Consider the following 25,318-nt stretch of genomic DNA (forward strand, 5'->3'; position numbering starts at 1 on the left):
GGTGGAGAGCACGTCCCAGCAACACGGGTGACTCGGGCGAGGGACCAAACGGGCCGCCCCAGGGAACCCTCCTTCTCGCTGATGACTCCAGGGTCCTCAGTGCATTTTGGTGAAATTCTGGGCACGCACATCACTGGGCAGCGTGTGGAGGCCAGAACTCTGGGGCGAATGGTCTGTAGTCCCTGGCCTCAAAGCCCGTGGGCAGCCCAGCTCTGCACTCTGAGGCTGTGGAGGGCGGGGGGTGGTGGAGACGGGGGTTTATAACCCAGGGCCCCGGCCAGGTCCTTGTGGTGCCTCTCTCGGTGGAGACTGGGAGCCTGGGATGGGAGGAGACTGGAACCCAGCCGGCCTTCGGAGCGACGGGGCTTCTGAGTCAGCTGGAGGGGCCTGCTGGGCAGGGCCAACATGAACGGGGCTCCAGATAAAAAAGCCTGCTGCAGCTAGAGCATGGGGGTGCCAGAACAGGAAGTGAGGGGGCCCCCCCTCCCTGCCCACCCCACCGCAGCAGTCTCCCATTTCTGAGTTTCCCAGCCAGCAGGGGAGTCCCTGGCTAATTGCCTTTTGAAGTTGAGGCCTCAGAGGAAAAGGTGCCTGAGATTTGCAAAAAATTAAGATGGATTTAAAAAGGAGCATCTGCCAACCAGCAGGAATCTCCGGCTGAGATTAGGAACACAGTGGTGTGTGTGGCCTGACCTGGAATAAACTCAGTGGGCCCGAAGCATACGGGGCTCTGCTCTGGGGCTGGGCGTTCTGTGGGTCCGGGGGAGTGTGCTGCAATGACCAGGTACACGTGGAGACCCCCTCTGGCAGCTGGGTGTTGGGGGGTCGTGGTTAGTTCAGGGCCCAGCTGTGGCGCTGATGAGGACAACCCTCGGTTGCCCTGAAGCCCAGGGGGCCAGCACAGCAGCATTGACTTGTGCGGGAATGCAGCGAGGGGGGCTGAGCGGGCTGCCGGCGCCTCTGGGTGCAACAGGTGGAGGCCAGCCAGGGCCTCCCAGCCCCCCGACCTGTCTGCACTCCTCTCTAGGCCCAGGCGGACACGAAAGTCCACCTGCCTCACGGGGGCTGGGACATGCCTGTACAAACTGAAAAGTGTTGTACACCACTGCCATCCTTTTAAATCCACCCCCACCTGCTTTAGTGGGTAAACCATCCACAGCCCTGACCTGAAAAGCGCTCTGTACAGCCCAGGCCCTGTAATCTGACCCGTGTCAGGAACACCTCCTCTGTGGTTCCGGAGAGCTCATTCACATCCCTTAGACAAGGCCTGGCGCCTCCATACCCGGGTACCGTGTCCTTGGCTTCTCCCTAAGGGGTCTCCCTCTGGGTGGCTAGGTATGCCCCCGAGTGTGCATGCCACACGTGTGCTAATGGCTGCCCAAGAACATGGCGTTTGATGGTGACATTTCCCTGGTGGTTTCCTTTAAGCCTGAAATTTTCTCCCTCCCTGGTCCCCAACCCCTCTCTCGTCTGTCTCTTCCCAGAGGGTATGAACTGCATGAACAAAGACCATGGCTGTGCCCACATCTGCCGGGAGACGCCCAAAGGTGGGGTGGCCTGCGACTGCAGGCCCGGCTTTGACCTTGCCCAAAACCAGAAGGACTGCACACGTAGGTAGATGGGGGCACACGGGTCTGACATCCGCACGCGTCCCCTGCCATGGCTTGGGGCGGGGGGAGGTGGTGCTGTCCAGTCTGCTGGACGTTGCTCAAAGAATGTGCTCAGTCCCCTGGGGTGGAGAGAAGGGCAGGGCCCCAAGGGGACTGGGAGGCAGGAGGGATGGGGGCCGTGAACCCCAGACTCAGGGTTTCCCTAGTGTAATACCACGGACACAGCCCCAGGCCTGGGCCGGACCTCACACAGCGCCCTGTGTGGTAGCCCTGTGATGTTCGCTGTAACCCCTTTCTTCCCCACCCTCTGTCCCGCGGGCCCTGAGCTCAAACTCTCCAGCCAGAATGGAGGGGCCATGCGTTCTCAATGGGCCAGGGCAGCCCTTGGTAACAGAACGCTATAAAGACGGCGGGGAGCTTGGTTGGTGGGGGCCGTCCCAGCTCAGGCTGTGCTGAGCTTATGCCAGGATCAAAGACCAGAGCTCATTGCCTGGCTTTGCAAGGCCCACTGTCCATGAAGATACCCTGGGAGATCGGGACTGAATGAAGTCCCTTGTCAGAGGTGCCGCTTCCAGACCAGCTTGGAGGTCAGCCTGCAGGACTCGAGCGTAGTCTGGCCTCTTAGTGTGACCACCCAGCTCCCGAGCAAATGAAGTAGGACGATGGGCAGACTCACTCAGCACTCCAAGCCCCGGCCACAGGGCAGCCTCCCGGCGCTGCCCGGGGAGCGGTGGGCACAGCCTCTGCTCACTCAGCAGCCAGGGTCCCCGGCCTGACAGGATGTTTGCCTCAATTCCGAGAAAGAGCAGAGGGAGGCCAGTGTGAGCGCCGCCCATCTCGGCCAGAGACAGGCCCGCTTTCTGCTGTAGGAAAGTGGTGTGGAGGAGCCTGGGTCCAGCTCCCTGAAAGTGCACCCAGCCTGACCCCTGAAGCAAGAGACTGAGGCCAGCAACCCTCCTAAAGGAAGCGGCCTTTCTTCCCATTCTTCGTTCTGTGGAGAAGGCAGCGGGCCCTTGCCGGCCTGTCATCCTTGGCCATCGTGACTCTCTCCTCTGCCTTCCACTCCCCTCAGTCACCGAGAACTTGGGGGACCCACAGGTGTCACAGTCCATCACCAGGGAGCTTGTGCTCCTGCCCCTACTCATGATTGGTTGACTCCCCAGAGAGAAGCCACTTCTTTCTGCCCAGGTTTCATCCCAGGTGTGGAGCAGGCTTCCTCTCCTGATCAGTTCTGCAGGATCACAGGGATCAGCATGCATGCTGCCCCTAAAGGGGGACCGATTAGGGACCCTGTGGGCGGGGCAGTGCCCGCCTGCAGTCCTGGGGCTCCAGCCAGGCCCTCCTGTCCTCTGCACCGGATGAGCCTCTGCAGCTGCAGAGAAGCCTCCTGCCGCCTGGCAACCTGTAGAATAGAAAAGGCCTAACTCTAACTTCCCGGACCTCCCCGTTGGGTACTCTGAGCTCCCTCGGGACAAAGGCCAAAGACAAGCATATGTGGCATGGGCAGGCTCGTGTGACAGGCTTGGCCATAAGGGAAGCACACTCCTTCAGTCAGCAAGACTGGCTGAAGCCCGCCCTGGCCGAACCCTGAGCTCAGGGCCGGGGAGAGAGCTGTGGGCCACAGGAAGTGGCTGGGACCAACTGACTGGCCACCTAGTCCTCCAGTTCTGTGTGGGACAAGTGTTACAAGGGGATAGTTTGCTCAGAGAACATCTCTTGAGGGGCGAATCTGGTCTGGGAGGTGGAGGTCAGGGACAGGGAGGCTCCGTGCACTGCTGAGAAGAGCTCAGCTTGAGCCCTGAACTTCAGCTGAAGCAAATGGCAGCCCCGCCCTCTCTGCTCGACTGCCGAGTGCTGCTCAGGTGTGGGAAGAGCCTGCTCCCCTCCCAGAGCCAAGGAGTGGGTGACCGCCCTACAGCCCTCCTTCAGAGGGACTGCACCCTGGCCGTCCACCCAGCCAGCTCTGGTGTCTTCTGTGGGGTTAATGTGGCAGGATTAGCGTAAAGTCAGCTCTGAGACGTCCAGCTCACCTTTGAGGTCACCTGAGGCCCCGGAAATTCTAGATCTGGAGTTGGATTCGGGGCTGAGGCCTGGCCTAGCCTGCCCAAACTTTCCTCCCTCCCGAGCCAGCGGAGGTGTTCTCCGTCCGTCCTCCTCTGGCATGCCCAGCGCTCAGGGCTCCAGTGTTTATTTCCACGAACGAGCTGGCGGCTCTCTGGGTGCGCACAACTCGGCCTGTGTGGTCTGTGAGTCACTTAGGCCTACCGTGCAGAGGGAGCGAGAGAAAGAGGCCCCAGAGTGGCCTCAGACGGGCTTGCGTTCTCTGCAGAGTCACTGGCAGGGTGCAGGCCGTCTCCTCCAACCCAGAGCTCAGAAGAACTGTCTCCTTGCTGGGCAGCCCCTGCCCACCCTGACAGGGGTTGCCTCAGTCTGGAAAGGCACAGGACGTCCAGCCCAAGGTGGGGCTCTGCCCTCACCTGAGATCCGTGTTAAGCAGCGGCCCCTGGGGTCTTGGCTTCCCCCAGGCTCCTCCACTGCAGAGAGACGAAAGGCCCCGAGTCCAGGCTGTTGGCATCAGGGAATGCCGGGAGGAGAGATGCTCCCATGCAGTGGGGCCAGAGGGCCAGATCCCGAAGCAATCTACGTGTCCTTGCAGTGTCACCCCAGAAGTTGGGTGCCTCCCTTGGAGGGTGGTGAAGTTGCCTGTGAAAGAGGCAGCCCACCAGGGCCTCTGGTCACTAGGGTCAGTGTCTGGGACGCTGAGCAGGACTCATTCTCCTTGCGTCGTCCTCACCCAGCAGGGAGACTGGCCATGGCCAGTTTGTCAGGGCCAGCGTTGCTCAGGCTGGCAGCCCCGGGGCCTCCATGCTGTTCTCTGGCAGAGGCAGCCGTGGAACCCAGTCCTGAAGCTCTGGAGTCCTTCACCGGGGAGCTGCCACCTTCTAGCCCCAGCCCTGCTGCTGGGTTCACAGAACATCATTCAGGCTCTGCCCATTTGGAATTTTCTGCCCCTCTGACCGTGGTTGGTCTGAGATTTATTTCTGCATACTTGATCATTATTAAAGTTTTCAAATAAATTCAGAAAGTAGGTCCAATGCTGGGCAAACGGTTAAGGTCCCCAGGAAGACACCCTGTCCTCAAGGCCCTGGAGGACCATTTGCTTACAGGTGGTGGGCACCCTGCCATCTTCAGCGGTAAATCAGGGGCAGCAAGACGCCCTCCCGTGGAGATCCTGGGTCTCCTTGAGCCACATCCCTCCCCCTAGGAGAGAACAGTCGAGTTTTCTCTACAGCAAATGAACTGCTCATTTTCCCTACTTCAGACTGGCCCCTGCTTGTTCAGCCCCCTTTTCAGCAGCCCAGGTACTGATGCCCTGAAACATTTTAAGATTCTGGGCTGCAAGGCACCAGCTCCCACAGGCCACAGACACTGCATGCTATGTGACAGGTTAAAAGGCCTTTTCGAAACTGCATCTGAGATGACCTTAATGCACATATGTTCTGTCTGTTCAGACATTTCCTTGGGAGGATTAGGGCTCAGGACGGATAGAGATTGAGGGGGCTGCCAGGACTTGGCGAGAAGAGGCATCCATGGGGACATCCTTCCACACGCCCTGAGGCACAGGCGAGGAAAGAGAGGTCTTTGAGAGTTGAAGAAATGAGCGCTCCTCACAGAGGCCCGCCACCCACCACCCGCAACCTCTTCATGTCCAGCCCGTGTTAACAGACACTTGGCCCATCCAGACCGGCTGTCTTAAAGTGCCCTTTGCAACATAGAAAGGATAAAATCGTCCAGCTTAATCCCTTTCTTTCAACCAATGCCACCTGAGTGCATCCGCTGTGTGCCCTGTCCGAAGTCCAGATGACCCAGAGTCCATTCTCTGTCCCTCCCCAGGGCCCCTCTAGGGAGTGAGCGGTTCCCTCCACCAGCCCAGAGGGGCTGATGTCCAGGGAAGTTTGTGCCTCCGACTCATCATCTCGAGCCCTCACGCCCCTCCCCGACCCCTCGAAAGAAACGGCCGACAGCAATAAACTAATCGTTTTTGTTGTTCTGTTTATACACACGTACGTGCACTCGGGGCCTCACTAGTAACCTGTAACTATGGGAACGGAGGCTGCCAGCACAGCTGTGAGGACACGGACACGGGCCCCACGTGCGGCTGCCACCAGAAGTACGCCCTGCACTCAGACGGCCGGACGTGCATCGGTGAGTAGGCGCCCCTGCCAGTGCTCGCGCCCTGTGCCGCCCCGCCCCCCGCGGGACGCTCCCCCCACCCACCCACCCCGTGGCTCGATAGTGGCCACGCCCCACGGCGTCCTGGTTTCCAAGGAGGAAGCTCGGAAACGAGACAAGGATGCCCCCTGGGGCCAGTGGGGCGGGCTCCGGGCGGCCCCCGGGGGCAGCTTTCTGCAGACACTCAGCAGGGTCGTCCAGCCCCCAGGACCAGGCGCCTCTGCTCTGTGTCGCTGCCGGTTTTCTGAGGGTCCTCTTCCTCAGTGGGGGGAGGCGGGGGTGGCCCCAGGCAGGTGGCCAGCGGGGAGGAGGAAGTGTACGCGCCTTGGAGGGCAGCTTCTGTTCCGGAAGCACGGGGGTGTCCTCCCCTACCGGGAGACACGCCGGAGACTCCTTCCCCTCGTAACAGCCCCCCACCCCGGCGTGGTGCCAGCCTGCCTCCACAGCATCTGGAAAACCAAGAGGTTTTCTCAGAACCTGCTTTCAGTCTTGTCTGTCTGGAACACCTGGGGAGAGTGCCGGTGTGAGTCCTCGGTCGGGTCTGGGTGACTTTTAGCTGCTCTCTGCTCCCGAGCTACGGGGCCTCTCACCAGGCCTGGTCCTCCCCACCCAGCCACCCACCCACCACCCCCCAAAGTCCGTTCTTCTCGGGCGCCCCCTCCTGACACCCCTCCTGTTAAGAGGAGGATCAGTTTCACTCTGTCATCCTCCTTCCTCCTGGTCCTTACTTCCAAGGGGAATCTTGAGTATTTGTGATCATCTCAAGTTATAATCGCCAGTAAGTTCTTTCCTCACTCAAAAAGAACAGCCAATTTTTTTTTTAACTGAGAGAAAGAGGAAATTCAAACTTGGTGCCCAGAGTTCATCCTCTTCTTTCTCTTTAACATTGGCAAACTTAGGAAACCTGCTACAAGTCAGTTATTGTATTCATTAAAAAAAAAAAAAAAAGTCCCTTTTTTATTATCAGCTCAAAAGGTATTTCTTGAGGGATTTTGGAGTAACAGGAAAGGGTTGGCAAGCCAGCAAAGCCACGAAGCCCGGGGTTTGCTGTTGCAGCCTGCTGGGCCCTGTGACTGCTCCCTGCACCCTGGGGAGTCGGGCGGAGGGGCACTGGAGGTCCCCAGCCCCGGCTCTCGACCCAGGTGCTGCTGCCTGCGTGGTTCTCCCTTCCTCTGTGTGGTCTCTCCTCTCAGACAGCCGTTTTTGGTTTCATTTTAATCTCATTCCTCCTGCTTTTCTGGTGATGGTCCCTGATTGCCTGTCTTGTCTGATAACTGACCTTCATGAATTATTTTCAGAGCCAAAAGCCAAATCAAACCAAACAACCAAAAGAAAACAAGCAAAACAAAACAAAAAAATTCAAAGCCAAACCCGGTCTCAGACCAGTGTCTCTATTGCAGCCTGATCCCATCTAGAACCTCCCCTCCCGCCTCTCTCCCTGTCTCCACTGTGCCCCGGGGGCTCTCCTGGGCCGCCAGCCCCCCTTCCTGTCTTGTCTGCTGGGGTCTCCTGCAGCGGCCGCGCCTGCAACGGAGCCACCTCTGCCAGCCCCGGACCAGCGCAGACCGCTGCGGGCCAGACGCTCCCCAGCCTCGTCTAACACCTTGTCTTTGTCCACCCGGCTCATCCTCTATTATTTTTATTTATTCATTTTTTAATCTTTTAATGTCTGCTGCATGTGTAAGTCCCTGCTTGGATCTCCTCTCTGCCGTAACTCCCCCGCCCTCTCCTGCCCCGCCCCCCTCCTTAGAAGTCCTTTTCCAGGCCCAGCTCCAGGGCCCTGCTTCCCTGGCCCAGAGAACTTTTCACCTGCCTTTGCTCCTTGCTCCTCGGGGCCCCCACCCCTCCGAGGGGAGGAGGTGGCCCCCCACATCTCCCACCGAGCACCGACGTGCAAGCCCTCTAAAACCTCGCGAGCTTCTCTCCGGGAAGCATCTGGCAGCTCCAGGCACCTAGCCGTCTCCCTCTGCACACTCCTAAATGGCCGCCCCCCCGCCCCGCCCCTACCTTGCAGCCCCTCGTTGAGCACTCCACTGTCTCGCTCCAGTCCTCCATTGACAAGCAGGCAACCAGCGCTGCCCAAACAGCCCCCCTGGTTTCTCTGTGTCTGTCCAGTTGGGTCCACTGTCGAGTGTGTCTGTGCGTCTGTTCCCCTGTGCGTTTCGTTCTCAGTCTTGCATGAGCGTTCGACCCACGTTCACGCCTTTGATGAGACGGGGTGTCTGCCGCCCGGGCGCGTCCATCACCGGACCTCACGGCGCTCTCCCCTTGTCCTGTCCCTTGTCCTGAGCCTGCCTCTCCAGCCCAAGCCGAGCGTCTGTGCCCGCCTGCGTCCTCGCGCACTCGGGCGGCTGCTGCCCGCCTCGCCGGCCCTCCGCACGCGGGGCCTGTCCGCTCTGAGCTCAGCCGCCTCCTGTGCGCGTGTCGCTCGCAGATGGGCCCTGAGGCCCATCGTGCCCTGCTGTAGTCGCCCCTCCTCTACCCGCACCCGGTCCTGCCCCGAGCACGCCACCTGAGGTTCCTGGGATTAGCCCCTCGGCGAGGACGCCGCGCCGCCCTCACGCTGCGTCGCTCTGCGTGCGCACGCCGAGAGGCGGGAAGCGGGCTCTCATTAACCACCGGCTCCGTGTTTGTCCCTTACTTGTGTTTTAGAAAAGGATGAGGCTGCAATTGAGCGCTCTCAGTTCAATGCCACGTCAGTAGCTGATGTGGACAAGCGGGTGAAACGGCGGCTCCTCATGGGTAACACTTTTCTTCCACTTCCTTTGTTGTACTTGCACCTTTGTGCGTGTGTGTGTGTGTGTGTGTGCGCGTGTGTGTGTGGGGTGTGCCAGCGTGTGGGGCGTCCGTGTGCGTGCTCGTACGTCAGGCCGTGAGTGTTGTACTGGCGCATGGACTGTGAGTGTGCATGTGTGGGGGCTGTCTGTCCGTGTGGTGTGCCCGTGCGTGTGTGGTCGTGCGTGCCACGTGTGTGAGTGTGAGTGTGGGGGGCTCTGCTCCAGATGTGAGCTCACTTTTCCCTTTTTAAAGTTTTTACCCTCATCGAACACGTGTATTTCTCTGTGTGTTTGTTGCAAAGAACCCAGAGCCAGTGTCTAGGGGCCCCTGCGTGTAAGGAGACATGTGCTGTGAAGCCCTCTCCTCGCAGGAACGCCCGCGTTTGCAGTCAGGATCCCAGCATCAGCAAAGCAGCAGGAGCAAGGGTGTGAGTGTAGAACAGGGGCTCGGACAGCACGTCCTTATCCATCTCCTCGCCGGGAGGAGCCAGGTCCAGGGGGAGAAGCCACATCTAGGTCCAGGGCGGTGGGCTCTGGGGGGCGTCCGGCCCACCCTGCTGGCTTTGCAGTTGGGAAACCTGGTGCCCAGAGAGGGGAGGACCAGTTAGGGTCACCTAGCACCCCCACGGTTGCTTCCCTGGTGGCTCAGACGGTAAAGCATCTGTCTGCAGTGCAGGAGACCCAGGTTCGAGCCCTGGGTTGGGAAGATCCCCTGGAGAAGGAAATGGCAATCCACTCCAGGACTATTGCCTGGAAAATCCCATGGACAGAGGAACCTGGTAGACTACAGTCCATGGGGTCGCAAAGAGTCGGACACGACTGAGCGACTTCACTTTCCCTTCTGGCCCCAAGGCTCCCCAGACCCATGAATGACCACAGCCCAACCCCGCTGGGCTGGCAGTCTCAGCCCACTTTTCCCTGTTCTCCTTGGGCCCCCACTTGCCTTGGGGGGGTGGTCTCTGTGAGGTCAGCTGCACTCCAAGCAATGCCCCCCACCGCCCTGTGCATCCAGACTGTAAGGAGTCTTGCCCGGAAATACCTGGGGCCACTCAGGGCAGTTGATGCCAGGCAGGGGAAAAAAAGGAGAAAATAACCGGTCTTCTGCCGAGCTCAGTCTGCAGACCAAAAGAGCCGTCTGCCTCCTCGTTCATTCTTCCCTCTGGCCCATCGGTGCCCCGCTTCTGGGGCTGCTGGCCCCCAGGTGGCACTAGGAACACAGCTGTCGGGTCACCTGGGGTGGTCGAGACCGCCTTTGTGGCACTCCGGTTAGGTCACAGCAGCCTTGGGAACTGTGGAGTCAGGCAGTACATTGCCCAAGTCTCAGGAGGAAACCGAGGCTCGGGCTAGAAGCCTACTCTCTGCGGGTTCTCTGTGCAGGGCTGTCTCGTTGACCGGGGCCATCTGGGTGGCCTGGGATGAGCTGGAAGGGGTGGGCTTAGAGGCTCCAGCAGCCAGGCCTGTCCACTCCCACCTGTGCGAAGCGGGGAGTCAGCGCTATGGAAATGACAAGGTGCTCGGTGCTCAGAAAAGAGGAGGTGGCAGGAACCTGCAAGCTGCTGGTGCTCGGAGGCCCAAGAGGGCCCGGGCCCTGAGGCCTCACTTGCAGGACGGGGGGCACTGCTGCCCAAGGCCAGAGCGCCCAGGAGCTGGGCTCCCAGGTGCCAGGCCCCCCTTCCCAGCAAGAGGATGGTGGTGGAAGAGGCCTGAGCTGAGTCAGCATCAGGCAGGTGGGTGGAGAAAAGGCCCCCGTCCATGCTCTTGTCTGGAGAGTTGGTAGAGAGAGTGGCCCAGAGCCCAGTTCCGAGGTGGGGCTGGGAGGTGAGGAGGAGGGAGCCCTGAGGACACAGGCACCCAGGCCTGGGGCGCAGGTCAGGGGACCCCTCGCCAGGCACAGGGGGTGGGGGGGGGGCAAGATGCATGCTGATTGGCTGCCCCTGCACACCCCCTGGTGGTAGAAGCTCTCCCCCCTCAACGCCCTTAGAACCTGTCTGGCCCCCCAGACAGGAGACCGTCCCCCACCCTGCCCCTCTGCCACAGGGGGACAAGGGCCCACAGCCAAGACTGCATGCCCAGAACTAGGTAATTATCCTCAGAAGCGCCCGAGAAAGGCACCGTCTCCAGTACATCCTTCCTCCAGAGTTCACGGTTCTTTCCCCTCGGAGGGCAGCCTAGGGTGGTACAGACCGAGGAGCCTGTCGGACTACAAGCCCACCTAGAAGAGCCCACTGGGGCCTGGCTGCTCCCAGGCTGGATGAATAGAGGAAAGGAATGGCTAAAGTGAGGGCGGTGACTGTCCCCACCGTGCCCTGCTGGTCCGAGCATGCCTGGGGCACAGGGTGCAGAGCCTGGCCCCCGCGTGGAGCGTGGAGCTTGGAGCCTGCAGCTTGGAGCCTGCAGCCGGCAGTCCTGCTTGAGCCCCGTTTTAGGTCCTGGTGCAGGGAGGCATATGGAGGAGGCAGGGGAGAAGGAGCCGGCTCTCTTGTTCAGGAGCCGATGAGACTCGGGGGAGTTCCACTGCAAAGGCAGACCCTCGGCCGCTCTTGACGTCTGCCATGGCCAGCACGGCCCCACAGGAGGGCAGAGACAGGGGCTGTTGTGAGAGAAGACGGGGCCGGAATGCCCCCGCATGGTCTGCTGTGAGCAGGACCCACTGCAGCCCTGGTACCCGGCTCCCTCAGAGCCGGGCACGTGTGCTGCGGTCTCCTGCTGGCTGAGATGGCCTGGCAGGTGTCTTCCGGCCCTGAGGTGTGATTATCGCCTATGTGGCCGGAGTTTGTTTTTAGGGTGGGTCAGACAGGACTGGGAGAGGGGGCTCCCTTGCCCCTCCAGAAGCAAGTGGGTGCAGGGCCACTCCTGGCAGCCCCGAGGGGCTCCATGGCGCAGACCCGGCCTCGCCACCCCCAGCAGTGACCGCACGTCAGCAGCAGGCCCAGGGTGAAGCCCCTTCCGTGTCTCAGAGAGGGTAAGCGCCCACAGCCCACCTCCTCACTGCAGGCAGCCCACCTCCTCACTGCAGGCGGCCCGCCCCAATTCGCCTTCCCCAGGTGGAGATGGACCATTCAGGTTTTGTACGCGTCCCTAGGCTCTTTGGCTCAGAGTTATTTCAGACATATTTTATGCCCAGACTGCAGAGGTCACAAGCCCCTCGGCCGTCTGCGAGTTGTTGAACTAGCCGTCTCACCTCTGAACGCCGAGAGCCGGGAATACCAGGACAAACGCAGAACCGGAGAGGACGCAAAACGTCGGAGCTGAAACCCCGGCACTTTCCCCCGTTTCAGCCTCTCGGCTCCTCTCTGGGAACCTGCTGCTCCTTGCTTCCCCTGGGGCTGGCATTTTGGGCACAGGGTTCCCGAGTTTTGAAACCCGAACCCGTGAGCGGACCGAGATCCGGCAGCACCTCTCTCTCGTCCCAGGGCTGGCTGCAGTCCTCAGGGGCTCCCCAGAAGGGCAGCGGGCTGGAGCTGCTCAGAGCCACGTGGCCCTGCTCCACCCTTGGGGCCTCAGGCATCCCCAACAGTTGCTTTTGACGGCTACCCCCAGTCCCTGAGCCCAGGCTAAGCACAGGCAGAGTTACTCTGAAAGAGGCCTCAAGGATGTAACCAATTTTAGATTCCCATTAAAGTCAGTTAAAATGTTTGGATTTGAGGGCTGGGGGGATAAATTTCTGTTATCTGGTGGACTAACTTGTGAGAAATGTCTGAGTCCCAGCTCAGTTTACCACAGGCCACTGGGACCCTGCTTACTGCTAGACTCACGGGACCCTGGGAGTCAGACTTGTCAGCTCCAGGGCTTGAGTCAGCGCCTTTCCCATAAGTGTGCCCGGAGCAGACGCCGGATTTGTTTCCGTTGCTGCTGTTCAGAAGTTGCCACAGTTTTAGTGGCTTCAGTCGTGTCTGACTCTGTGCGACCCCATAGACGGCAGCCCACCAGGTCCCGCCGTCCCTGGGATTCTCCAGGCAAGAACACTGGAGTGGGTTGCCATTTCCTCCTCCAATGCATGAAAGTGAAAAGTGAAAGTGAAGGTGCTCAGTCGTGTCCGACTGTTAGCGACCCCATGGACTGCAGCCTACCAGGCTCCTCCGTCCATGGGATTTTCCAGGCAAGAGTACTGGAGTGGGGTGCCATTGCCTTCTCCCCTTAGTGGCTTCAGGCAACACCAAAACATTGTCTCCCAGGGGTCATCAAGGGCCGCTTTCCCTCCGGACGCTCTGGCAATGGATCCATATCTTTGCCTTTCCTGGCTTCCAAAGGCCACCTGTGTTCCTTCGTGGGGGCCACTTCCTCCGTCTGCAGAGCCCACAGCCCCGTACCCCTCTGAGCCTGCTTGCATCTCCACGCCTCTCTCTCTGGCCTCCCGCTTCCACCTCTAAGGACCCCTGTGACCACACTGGGGCCCGTCCAGATAAGCCGGGGCAACCTCCCATCTTGAGCTCCTTAATTCAATGACACCTGCAAAGTCTTCCTGCCACATGGGATTATGGGGAACTAAGATACGGCCCTTTTAGGGGCTGTGGTTCTGCTGACTAGAGACAGTCCAAACTGGGGCTGGGCAGACCCTTCCAGCTCATCGGTCAGCTGCAAGCTCCACTGACGCAGAGCCTACTGCTGCGCTGTCCCTGGATTTGCCCCTGGAGCCCCAGTCTCCCCGCACAGCGCAGGGGCTGGAAGCGTGGGAGCCACGGACGGGGCCCCAAGCCCTGCCCCCTCACCCCCTTCAGGGGGGCTTCCGGCGGCCCCTGCAGTCTCCCCAGCGGTGAGCACCCCTGGCCCCCCACCAGGGCAGTCGGCACACAGAGAGCCCACGCCCTCTGCTTCCCGGTCAGCCCCGTGAGTCCCCCCACAGCCCTGCGAGGCAGCTGTCCCCACTCTGCAGATGAAGAAGTCAAGCCCTGGGTGGGGAGGAGACCCAGCCCGGGCCATGCGCTCGGTGAGCAGTAGTCCGGGTCAAGGATCCAGGCCCATAGAGAGTCCAGGGCCCTCAGTCGGGAGCAGAGCAGGCCGGAGGCTCTGGATGAAGCTCAGATGTGTAGGCCTGGCAGCCAGTCGGGTGGACTCGCCCTTCCTGAAGGCACATTCACATCCTGCCCTCTGAAGGGCCCCCGAGAGCCCGGGAAAGCAGAAGCGCCCTTATTTGAGGCCCCGGGACCACAACATAGCTGACCTTTAGCCCCGACTTCCTTGGGGTCCTGCCCTGACTGCAGCCTCACCTCCTGAGCACCTTAAGAGTTGGCGCTAAAGTAATTCCCATTTTACTGGTGAGAAAACTGAGGCTTAGAAAGGTACCTTAGAAATGTACCCCCCACGGCTGGCAGCCACCCGTCTCCTGCCCCCCTGCACCTCTGGGCAGGGCACCCAGGTTCCCCTGCCACTGACAGGGCTGGATGTTCCCCGGCTGGGCTCAGGAGACCCCAAGGATGGGCCAGGCCGGGCCGTTTGTGCCGGGGTCTGGCACGCACACAGGGCGGCAATCAGTAAGGGGAGCTATTGACAGAGCCCCAGGAGGGGACAGAGGGCTGGAGACCCGGAAGGCCAAGGGCAGCCCAGGCAGGGTGCAGCGATGGCAGGAACAGCGGCTGGCGTGGGGGCACAGACCGAACCCCGTGCTGTCCCCAGCCTCCTATAACCACACACGTGACCTCCCCGAGAGGTCACATCTCTCGAAGCTCACATACCTTCTCCCCAGCCTCCCAGCTCCTCTGTCCCCTCGGGTCACCCGCCTGCCACCTCCTTTCTGCAGCCACCATCTCTAGAGTCCCTGGGTCCTTTCACTAACCTGCGCCCCAGACCCCCTGCTCCCCCTGAATCCCATACCCACACATTCTCTCACCTCCACGTGCCCCTCAGGCCCTGCACACGCAGCCTGTCCCAGGCTCCCTGCGTCCGCGGGCCGTGCCGCCTGCCACTCGGTACCTGGTGCACTTCGGGTACCTTGGTACCCGGGGCCATCCTTTGCACTTCTATCAGGCAGAGGCTTGTCCAGACCTCACTGGAGCCTCCCCGCCACCCCCGTCCCCACAGCTTGCCCCTCTTCCACCTGCACCTGTTTAGTCACAAGTCTGGGAGGGAGCCCCCGACGGGGCACAGGTCTGATAGCCTCTGGGGACACCACTGCTCAGGGCTTTGATCAGAGCCGGAGCCCAGGAGAAGCTAGTTCGCTTGGAGCAGGGATGAAGGCTTCCTGGAGGAGGTGCCCAGGGAGGAGCAAGACCTAACTGCCCACTCTTTCATGCAGGCAGCTGTCTGGCCCGGAGAGAAAATGCGGGACCCGGAGCCTGGATGAGCCTGGCTGTGGGAAGGGGCTCCTCGGGTAGACCCGAGATGAGGGAGGTGGGTGACACAAGGCAGGTCCCCAGGTCAGGCTCAGCAGGGAGTGGGGAGCAGCTGGAGGGAGATGGAGGGTGGGACCCGAGGGCCAGGCAGACACCCTCCTCCAGCCAGGGCTGAGCCCTGGGCCCTGAACCTGTGTTCACCCCTGTCCCTGAGCTGATGCCCAGCGCAGCCGGCCGCTGGTCAGCAGGGGTCCCAGGCAAGGCTCTGAGCCCCTGCCCTCAGCTTAGGCACACACACGTCCACAGTCTCGCTCGCACACTCAGCGTACACACACACCAGGGCTAGTGGAAGGGGGCGGGACATGACGACTTAGCTACGTCAAGAGGTCAAACGAGATGGGGAGCGGGGTGCCCGACAGGGCCTGTCAGAAGAGGCGGCAAGCGCACTGCTGGCCCCGGGCGGGGAAACTGAGGCTGGGGCCAGCCCATGCCTCCCCTGCGAGCCGGGCAGAACCAGGGTGCCTGGCGCCTGGGCCCCCGGCACTCTGGGGACCAAGTCTGGCTGGAGGGGCAGCAGGGCTCCAAGGGACGGTCACCAACCTGTGACCTTCCTGGGGCTGCTTCCGCTCGCCAAGCCCCATGCGCCTTCTGTACTGGGGGTATATAGCCGTGAGCCCTCCCTGCTGAGGGTGGGCCTCGAGCGAGAGGCCGCATGCAGGCCCCCCATGCCTGCCCTCCGCGGCCTCCACTTACAGAGGAAAGGCAGGAACCACGGGACAGGGAGGGGCTTGCTGCCACGGTGAGCCCTGCTGCCCACTTTAGCACAAAACCTCAGTGCCCTTCTGGGCCTTACAAGATCCCGCAAACCAGATGAAGACACCTCCCCAGGTCGGCCCACCTCACTCCTGGCCGGCCCTCCCCTGCCCTCAGCGCCCCGGCACGGGCTGCCACAGACCACAGGGTGCCATCCTTGAGTCCAGGAGATTCTGCCCTCTGAGCCCTGGTGAGAAACCCCTACCCACCGGGCAGGCCCGTGGGAAGGGAGTTGCCCCTGGAATCACAAACCCACCTGGTGCCTCAGGGGAGACAGTCCTACCAACAGAAACCTCCCCCACGGCGAGCCGCCCCATGCGGGCCTGCAGTCCTGGCCTCCACCATCGCTTGCTTCCTAGCTGCCCTGACCCCCCTTCCCCCACGACTCCCACACTCGGCCGTCACCATCACACCAGCCTGTGCCCTGGGGACCAGCTCCCCACAGAGGCCCGGGCGCTCTGGGGCGGCTGCACCCAGCACCCCGGCCTAGCGGGGGCCCATGAGGAAGGTCAGCCTCACTGTGGCACTTGGCGAGGGACCCCAGTGCTTACGATGGGCCTCAGGGTGACCGGGGGGTTGGGGGGCCGGCACACAGAGTGACCGGGCAGCAAGGGAGACTGGCAGCTGTGTCAGGGCCTTGCCCAGGAGTGTGGCTGTTACCCCAAAGTGTTCGGAGCCACGGAGGGCTCAGGAATCAACTGAGGGAGAGGGTTCGAGGACAGGGAGTCCACAGTGGGCTCCAGGGGACTCCTGGGGCAGAAAGGCAGGTGGGCCAGCCCTGACAGGCTGGACACATCTCAGTGGGGGCTTTGGGCTGCTCCCGCCAATGGGGTGAGGCCTTCAAGGGTCAGGGCAGACCTGGGGCTGGCAGCGTCTCTGTAGGTCACTGGGCCAAACCTGGCTCACCTGCTCAGAGCCTCTCGGGATGTCAAGGGACTTGCCCAAGCCCGCAGGACCAGCATCAGGAGTGGTGTTTTCTGCCCTTATATACCTCCTGTTTCAGCCACTACACTGTGGCTGAGACCGTCCTTCAGGCTGGACTTGGCCCCAGACCTAGGGTGGTGCACCCAGGCAGCGCCAACTCAAGGGGCCATACCACCGTCCATTCGCGTCAAACCCTGGCCGGGCTGCGGGGCAGGTCCAGCCGAGCAGCCGCCTTGGCTGCCTGGTGTCTGCCCCCTCTGCGTCCTGGGCTTGTCACAGGGCTTGGCTTGAAGCAGGGCTCCCCAGGGAAAGACTAAACACTGCCCTTTTAACCCATCTGGGTTTTCCTGCCTGCTGGAGAGGGCTGTTCACCCCCAAGTCCCTTCCCACTTCAGTCCCCCGACCCCAGGCTCAGCCTCCCGCTGGCCCAGTGGCCAACCCAACTCTGTGGGGTGAGAGTTCTCCCCACTCTCTTGGCGAGTAGGCCAGGCACTGGGGCCACCGGCTGTGCTGCGTGACCCGGGCCCCCCGCCCCTGGGCCCTGCCCTCAGAAGGGCCCACGGTTGGCTGAGTGCTCGGTTGTCTTGAAATTCTTAACGATTTTTGATCAAGGGCCTTTCATTTTTATTTCACCCCGGGTCCCACAAATCATGTGCCTAATCCTGCCTAGAAAAGGTACCCACCTTCTCTGAGCCTCAGTTCCTCCACCTGCAAAAGGCCCCCCCGCTCCTGGGGCTCTGCGAGGCCTTGGAGGTTGGAGGATGAGATAGTGCGATGCCAGCTGCACGGGGCGACGCCCCGGGAGGGGCCCTTCCAGGTGGAGAGGAGAGGCTTTTAGAAAGACCCAGTGGCTGTCTTGGAGAGGCGAGTGCAGGGAGAGAGCAGAGGGCTCAAGGGTCCAACGGGAAGTCTCGAGACTCTGGGACAGCGCTCTGGGGTTTGGGGTTTGGCTTTGCCCCCTGCACCTAGCCTCCAGCCTCCTTGGCTGTGTGCGCTCCTGGGTGAGATGTGACCACAGGGCAGGCGCCCTCAGATGCCAGCTCCTTCTGGCTCCTGGGAGCCAGTGGGAGGTGGGTGAGAGCTGGAGGAGACGGCCTGTGCTGCTGGCCCAGAGCCGCTCCCTGGGCCAGAGAGCCTGCTGCCGCCTTTTGCCCTTTGCAGCTGGGGTGACCCTGTAGTCACGGGGGAGACAGGGCTGTCTGGTGTCTGCGTCTGAGGCAGCGGTGGCCTGGCGGCAGGCTGAGTATCCCCTGGCCTTGGGGCGCAGAGAGGTGAGGCTGTCCTTCGAGGCGCTTGGAGACAGGGGCCCTGAGGGTGACCCAGGCCAGGAGCCCCCCTCGGAGCACCTGGTAGCCTCTGCTTGGAAACCCCCCTGGGATGAAGCTCTCAGTCCTGCTCAGGCCAGCCTGTCAGTCCCCGGCCCCCACCGTATCGCCCAAAGGACTGGCTGTGCCTTGCTGTCAGCTTTTCCGTATGTCTCCCCCTCAGCAGTGTACATGAACCTCAGGACATGGGTGGGCACAGCAGAAAAGGGGCAGGGGCAGGTCCCTGCGTGGACAGGCTGATGGCTGGCTGCTCGCTCTGCTCACTGCTCCCCACCCGGCACAGGGCCCGGCAGAGAAGGCCCAGAGTGAATGCCGGCTCTTAGCCTTACCACGTGAGCCCCAAGGCACTGGCTGCCCCGAGTGGGGCGGTGGTCTAGAGGAGAGGGACCACTGAGGGGTCTGTTTCTCGGGGTCACAGCCCCCAGTGCCCACGGCGCATCCCACCTCTACCACCATGGAGCCGCCCAGGTGTCCTTCCACTGACACCGCGTGAGGCCTCCCATCTGCCCCCTTCCCTGCTCCCGGTATTCCCCCCGCCTCTCCCAGGCCTGGGCCTTGGCCACCCGCACCCAGAAAACAGGCTGTCTATGCCCTCTCCAGAGAGGGGTTCTGAAGGCAAGAAAGGCACTGGGGGCGGGGGTACCTGGGCTCTGGGTTTGAGAGCAGGAAGCGGGATTTTCCCTCTGTAACCTCAGGAGAGGAAACTAACATTTGTTAAGCGACTACCGCAGGCTGGGCCCCAGGCTGGGTGCTGTTGAGGGGGGGGTTTCCTTTGACCCCAACCTGGCCCTAGGGACAGAAGGCTCCCGTCCCTCGCCAGGCGTGGGTGCTGGGATAGAGCCCCAAGGTCTGGCCTACCTGGGTCACTCAGTGAATGACAGAGTCAGAGGCACCCCCTGGCCGCCCCGCATCCCCTGGCCTCAGGAGGCAGGTGGGTGGGGAGACGGGAGGGCCCAGGCGGTGTACGCGGCGCAGAGCTCAGCCCCTGCTAACGTTGAGGTCAGCCTGCGTGAGCAAAGCGGGGTGAGGGGCGAGGGCCTCCTTTCTGCATCTGGGCCTCAGGAGGCTCCTTGTGAGCTGGCATTGAACCGTGAGCAGACAGGAGGCCTCCAAGGCAGCGGGCAGCACACTCCACAGCAAGGAGGTGGACGCCGCGCCCAGCCAGCTGGGGGCTGGGCTGTGTGGAGACAACGCCGAAAGGCTGGGGAGGGTCAGAGCCAGGAGACCAGCCTTTCAGTAGTCGGCACAGCTCGTTCTCTCACAGTGTAGACTTTAGCGTCAAGGAGCAGGTCTGGTGGCCCCCAGCAGGGCGCAGCCCCTGAGTTCAGGGTGTTCAGGATGACCCCCACTGTCGCCGCCCCGCAGAATCACATGCACACAGGGAGAAAGCTGGGTTTTCTCCTCTCCCTGCTCCGCCCACCCCCAAAAGGTGAAGTTCACAGGAAAGGCATTAGCAGCAGGGACTCCTGTACGCAGTCATCCCCAGACTCCTCCTGCAGAGAGCCAACATGCCTTGCAGGAATGCAGGCACCATGGAAGGACAGACAGAATAAACCGGTTGGGAGAAACTTCAGGGAAGAGGCCACTGGGGCCAGGCCCCCGGGGGGAGCCACAGTAGGCAGGCAGGGGATTTCCGGTTATATGAGCAGATGCCCTCAGCACTTCACTTCCTAGCCGCACAGAGGAGAGTGACGCCCACTCAGGCACAGTTCCCACAAGACCAAAGGGTACCAGATGCCCAGGAAGAAACCTGGACTGAAAGGCCCAGGGTCCCGGGAACTAGGCCCCTCCGTGTGCCCCAGGGACCCGGGTGTGCCAGCCCCTTCCCCGGGCCTGGGGAGGCTCACTCTCACCGTACGACAGGCTCAGTGACCTCCGTGATGCCCCCAGCCACTCCAGCCCCTTTGAATTTGCAAAAGAAAAAAAAAAAAAAATCACTAGATTAGCTTCAAGTGGACAAAAACCAGACACTTCGGGCTTATCGCTCAGTGAGAACAGATGTGGGGCTGAGAGCCTTGTCAAGGTGACGGATGGTGTGTGGGCCCTGGGAACCTCCCCTTGCATCTCCACAACCAGGGCCCCAAACCGCTCCATGGCTGAGACGAGCTTGAGAACCCCAGTAACAGCTAGTCTGGATTTGGAGTCTGAATCCAGGCAAGGCAAGGGTTTTTAGGAGTGTGTCCCTGGGCGGTTAACTCCCAGCCGGACCCATCGCTACTCTGGCCCCCGCTAGTGGTATTGACCCTGTGGGCTCAGCCTCCTGCAGTTTGCAAAGCTTGCCCATCTGCCGTCATCTCAGGCAGGGGTGGTGTCATTCTCCCATTTGACAGATGGGTAGCCTGAGGTTCAGAGAGTCCCCCACCACTAGAATTCGAACTCAGGTCTCCGGTCTCAGGAAACCTCCCCACCCACGGGTGGGGAAAGGCAGGAGGCTTCTGTCCCAGGAGACTGAGACCCTGTCTTCCTGTCTCCCTCCTCAGAGACATGTGCGGTGAACAACGGAGGCTGCGACCGGACGTGTAAGGACACCGCCACCGGCGTGCGCTGCAGCTGCCCCGTGGGGTTCACGCTGCAGCCGGACGGGAAGACGTGCAAAGGTGAGCGCGGGCCGGCCCCCTCGCCGGCCCGGGGCGGGGCAGGCGGTGCAGGTGCACGCGGCCGCAGCAGTGAGGGTCAGAGAGGCTAAGAAGAGGGAGTCGGGCCCAGCGCTCCACAGTGGGGCTCAGGGGCCCCTGGTTCCACTGAATATCGACAAGCTTAAGTGGGGCTCTGATGTCAAAGGACGTGGCTGCACCCCGGCTTGAACAAGCGGGGTGCCTTTACTTGGGGCTTCCTGGGCCGGCAGAAGTTCCTTGTGGCCTCCCGGGAGCCAGGCGGCCACTCACCTTAGCCGGGCAAGTCTTGCAGGGCTGGGGGGCAGTGGGCCACAGGGCTCAGACCAGGACAGGACGGTCTTCTTGTCAGCACTAGACAAAAAAAGAACACTGTGCACCCGCCTCCCCGGAGGAGGGAAGGTCGGGGGCGGGGGTCTCAACTGAAGGACTAAGGATGAAAAAAAATCAGAAACGGGTTGGGAGGATCAGGAATGGGCTGGTCTGCTGGCTGCCGGAAGCCAGAGAAGAGTGAGCTTTCTCTGACTCACCCTGCCAGGAAGTGGGCAGGCCTGGAGGCCAGCGTGGAAGGGGAGAGGAACTTGAACGTCCAAAACCCAGTGGGTAAAAACATTGACAGCAGAGGCTTAGAGTGACTTTAAGGAGTCCGAGATGGGCTTTTTTGAAGCCTGCAAAAATAGACGGGGTATGACTTCCCCTCCCCAGCCACTTTGCCGGGAAGAACCTAGTGATTATTGACAGAAATAACAGTTCTTGCACCTATTTATTTGAAAATAAAGCCCTTCTGTAGCCCCCGCTCAGCCCACTTAGAGTGAGATGTGCTCCCAGTGGGCGGGGTGGGTGGGCCAGGCTATCTGAGGCCTTGCACATGGGCTTGGAGCCAGGAGGCCTGGCCCAGGTCCACTGTCCAGACCCTGCCATCCTCACTGCCCAGCAGCGTCACAGCAGGCCTGGCCAGTTGCCCTTGGAGCCTGGACAGAAGGTGGTAGAATCGTGCTACTCCACACCCCTGCAAGGCCCAGCGCCAACCCAGGACCTGAGGGTGGGGCAGGCTCAGTCCTGACACAAGGCCAGGAGCTCGCCTCTGGGAGCCGACCTGTCTGGACCGGACAGGAGCCTCAGCAGTCACGTGGCCCCGGAGGAGCACTCAGGGGTGCTGAGTGCTGCCCCCTTCCCATCCACGGCGGGCCGTGGGGCATCTGTTCTCACCCACCTTGGGGCTAGGGTAGGGGGCGTCCACACAGGGGAGGGGAGCTGTGCGCACAGCCCCAGGCCCACCGGTCTGAGCCCCTGACCGTGTTTCCTGTGATTCCTCTTAAAACAACTGGGCCTTTTAACCAGAGCTGCCCCTTCGCCTTCAGCCAGACCTCCTCACTCCGCTGCCCTGGAGTCGGAGCCTCTGGTTCACTCAGGCCCCAGGTTTCTGGGCTCCTCCCCTGTGCAGGTGCAGGGCAGACCGTGAATGAAGCTGAGACTCCTTGTGCCCAGGGATTTTCTACTGAGTAAATAAGACAGAGTTTAACGTTTAAAGATCGCCAAGATAAGCATGTATCACAGACCCCTTGGTGCTGGGTAGAGAAGTCCCGCGTGGCAGGAGAGCGAGGCTTGGCCTGGCCTGGACCGGGGGTGGGGAGGGAAGGGGCCGGAGGAGGAGGCTCTAATCCTGGCCCACGACTGCTGTGCAGAGGCCAGGGGTTCCAGGACCCAGAGCAGCCAGTGCGCCCAGATCTGGGGGAAGGGGTTGGCCCTTCATCCTGAGATGCTACTGGGCAGGAGCAGCGTGGGCCGGGCTTTTGTTCTGAGACGGTCCCTGCCACGTTGGGGACGGGGGTGCCCGGCTGTGCCCCCTGGGTGGGATGGGCGGAGGGGGACAGGCGCAGTCGTCCGACCGTGTGTTCCTGCAGCTCACCCCTCCCCTTCCCCCACATACACTGATGCTCAAACAGTGGGGGAGGCAGTGAATGTGCACCTGGTGGCCAGGACCCCACCCTTTCCTCCACCTCTGACTCTTCAGTCATTCACTCATCCATTCATTCATTCGTCCAGAGCCTCGTCCTGGGCAATGCTTCTGCACAGGCCTCCTGATGGGCCCCGGGGCCGCACTTGGGAGCCCGATCTGCCAATTCTCCTCTCCCAAGGGGAGGTCCCAAGACAAGAGAGCAGTGAACTGGAGAGATTGTTCCGGGGAGGGGGGCGCTGTCCAGGCAGGAGCCAGGGGCACAGAGAAGAGGAGGGCCTGGCAGCCAGGCCAGGCAGCCGAAGGGAGGCCACGAACCTCTGCGGCCAGACAGGGGGCCTCTGGCCGCTGGCGGGCGGGGCTGGGTGCCCACAGGGAGCAGGAGGGGAGTCTTCGAGGGGCGGGAGGTGGAGGGGGGCAGAGGCACGTCAGAATGAAGGCCATTGCCCCCTCACTGTATCCGGGGCTAGAGCTGGGGACGAGTGCTCCCCCAGTATGACCCCCAAGCAACCTGCTGTACCAGCCGGGGCCTCCAGCAGACACACCTCCCACCGCCTGGCTGGCTGTCATGAGAGCCCCTTGTTATGACAGCTGACAGGCCCAGGTGGGTACCAGGGTGGGATTAGAGTCACTCCTAAGGAGGCAGGTCCTCTCTGCACATTCAATCACAGTGAATGATGCTGAGAGGTGCCTGCTAGCAGCCCAGTTTGCAGATGGGGAACCTGAGGCCCAGAGAGGTACCTTTCCCTGCCCAGGGTCACAGAGCCAAGAGGCGCCTCCGGTCTCCTGCCAGAGGCTTCTAGGCAGAACCTCCCCGGTTGTCCTGTGACCGCCCCCGCCAGGAGAGGGGCGGTGGAAGCTGAGCCTCTGTCCTGGAGAGGCCCTTACTTTGAGCTTGACACCTGCTTCCTCTGGAGGCTGCAGGGCCAGCAAGCCACACTGGAGGGACCTGTCTTTGGAGTCAGCTGGGGCTGGGCTCACGACCCGTGACCTCCCCGCTGTGAAGCGGGGACTCTGGCCCCGGCTTGTTTTGACCGTCACACGGTGACTTTTTTGCCTGAAAGCGCTTGGCCCGCTCACCAGCACGAAGTGGTACCTGGTAGGCGCCGCGACCTCCAGAGGGTCCTGCTGCTTCCTCCCGGGCGTCAGCCCCTCCTTAGGCAGCTTTGTTCCTGAAACATGGGTTCAGGTTAGGGGTGCTCGGGAGGGGTCTGCCAGGGTGCCGCCACCGCTCGTGAAGTGCCGAGTGAAGAAACAGCTCAAACCACAGGCAGACGTGGGGAGGGAGAAGGGCGAGGAAGCAGGCTGGGAAGGGAGCAGCCTATGGACGCCCGCAACACCTGGGGCCAGTTGCCTCCCAGCCTCGGTCCCCTGTCTGTAAAGCCGGAGCAGTAAGCCTACTTTTTAAAGAGCTGGTTGGGCCAGCACCCTGGGGATGAGATTCCATTTCGTCCTCACGCTGTCCTTCCAAGTAGGGGCGCTTCTGATCCTTGTTCTCACACACGGGGAGCTGAGACCAGGGGTCCGGCAGCTCGGCCGGAGTCACGGCTCTCAGGCAGTATCCATCTGCTCCAGGCCCGCTACCTCCGGGAATGGAGGGGCGTGGGGGGCGTCACTGACCCTGCTGTCTGGCTGGGCACAGCAGACATGAGTTCCCCGCCCCCTCCTGCACACACATGCCAGGCTCACCAAGTCCCCGGTGGGAGGGGGTCTCCCCTCCGCCCACCCCCCTGCAGCTGTGAGCCAGGCCCCCTTCCTGGGCCCAGCTGGGGGCCCGAAGCAGCCCCCCGGGTGGGCAGTGGGCCAGTTAGGGAAGGGCGGCTCTGGGCCTCGGTCCTGCCTGCCCCTGGGGGCCCCAGCCCACACTCCTCGCCTCCCCTATACCCCCCGACCCGGCTCCGCAGACATCAACGAGTGCCTGGTCAACAACGGAGGCTGCGACCACTTCTGCCGGAACACCGTGGGCAGCTTCGAGTGCGGCTGTCGGAAGGGCTACAAGCTGCTGACCGACGAGCGAACGTGCCAAGGTGAGCCGCCCTCATCCCCGTGGGGTTCCCCTCCCCTCTCAGGCCACCCCAGCCCCCAGGAGGGGACTCAGCCTGGGCTGGGGCTTGTCTGCCATCTGGGCTGGGCCTGGGGGCTGATCATAATTTTTCTGCCCTGAGTGAGGGCTCCTTTGTGACCCTAGGGGCCCTCAGAAGCCATCAGAAGCCTCCAGTCCAAGCCCTCCCTGATAGGGATGGTGGCTGAGGCTCGGGGAGGGGTCAGCCCCTATGCAGGTGGTCCAGTGAGTAGGTAGCAGGGCTCAGCGCCTCGGCCTGACCCCAGTCCCCGAGCACCCAGGCCACTTTCAGTGGCTTCAGAGGCAGGATGATGCCACCTGGTGGAAGGTGTCACAAATGGCAGGTGCTCCCCACCAGGCCTTCCTTGAGGTCCCCCGGGGTACCTGCTAGTATCTGGGGTAACGGGAGGAGAGATGTGGGCAGAGGTCAAGGATCACAGCCCAGGTGAGAGCCCCGAGGATGGGCAGGGGAGACAGGAGTGAAGTGCTTAGAGGATGACGTCTTCCTCCCAGAGGAGCCAGGGAGGTCAGTCCACCCAGGAAGTGGCCCTGGGGCTGGGGGAGCCTGAGGGACCACAGGGAGCCCATCGAGAAGGAGACGGCTCCGGGAAGGGTGCACTCGGCGGCATCGGCCCTGGACCTGAGGCTCCCGCTCTCAGTGCTGCTCAAACAGGGCCCTGAGGGGCCCGGGATGTGCGCCCCCACCCCCTAAGGGCCCCAGGAGAGGCGAGACCAG

The 25,318-nt window shown here is 61.9% G+C and overlaps 1 protein-coding gene across 2 annotated transcripts in view; it reads left to right on the top strand.

Moving 5' to 3' along the window:
* The window catches only part of SCUBE1 (signal peptide, CUB domain and EGF like domain containing 1), a 130,836-nt gene that overhangs the window by 72,325 nt on the left and 33,193 nt on the right, over window positions 1-25,318 (top strand). The window contains exons 5-9 of one of the 2 annotated variants that reach the window (XM_027540570.1): window positions 1,485-1,610; window positions 5,700-5,816; window positions 8,496-8,585; window positions 20,432-20,548; window positions 24,425-24,547. In XM_027540570.1, coding sequence (XP_027396371.1) covers window positions 1,485-1,610; window positions 5,700-5,816; window positions 8,496-8,585; window positions 20,432-20,548; window positions 24,425-24,547 — 573 coding nt within the window. The remainder of the gene's footprint in view (window positions 1-1,484; window positions 1,611-5,699; window positions 5,817-8,495; window positions 8,586-20,431; window positions 20,549-24,424; window positions 24,548-25,318) is intronic. The other variant, XM_027540571.1, reaches the window with a different exon arrangement.

The sequence above is a fragment of the Bos indicus x Bos taurus genome, chromosome 5 (genome assembly GCF_003369695.1).
Source record: "Bos indicus x Bos taurus breed Angus x Brahman F1 hybrid chromosome 5, Bos_hybrid_MaternalHap_v2.0, whole genome shotgun sequence".
Lineage (NCBI taxonomy): Eukaryota > Metazoa > Chordata > Mammalia > Artiodactyla > Bovidae > Bos > Bos indicus x Bos taurus.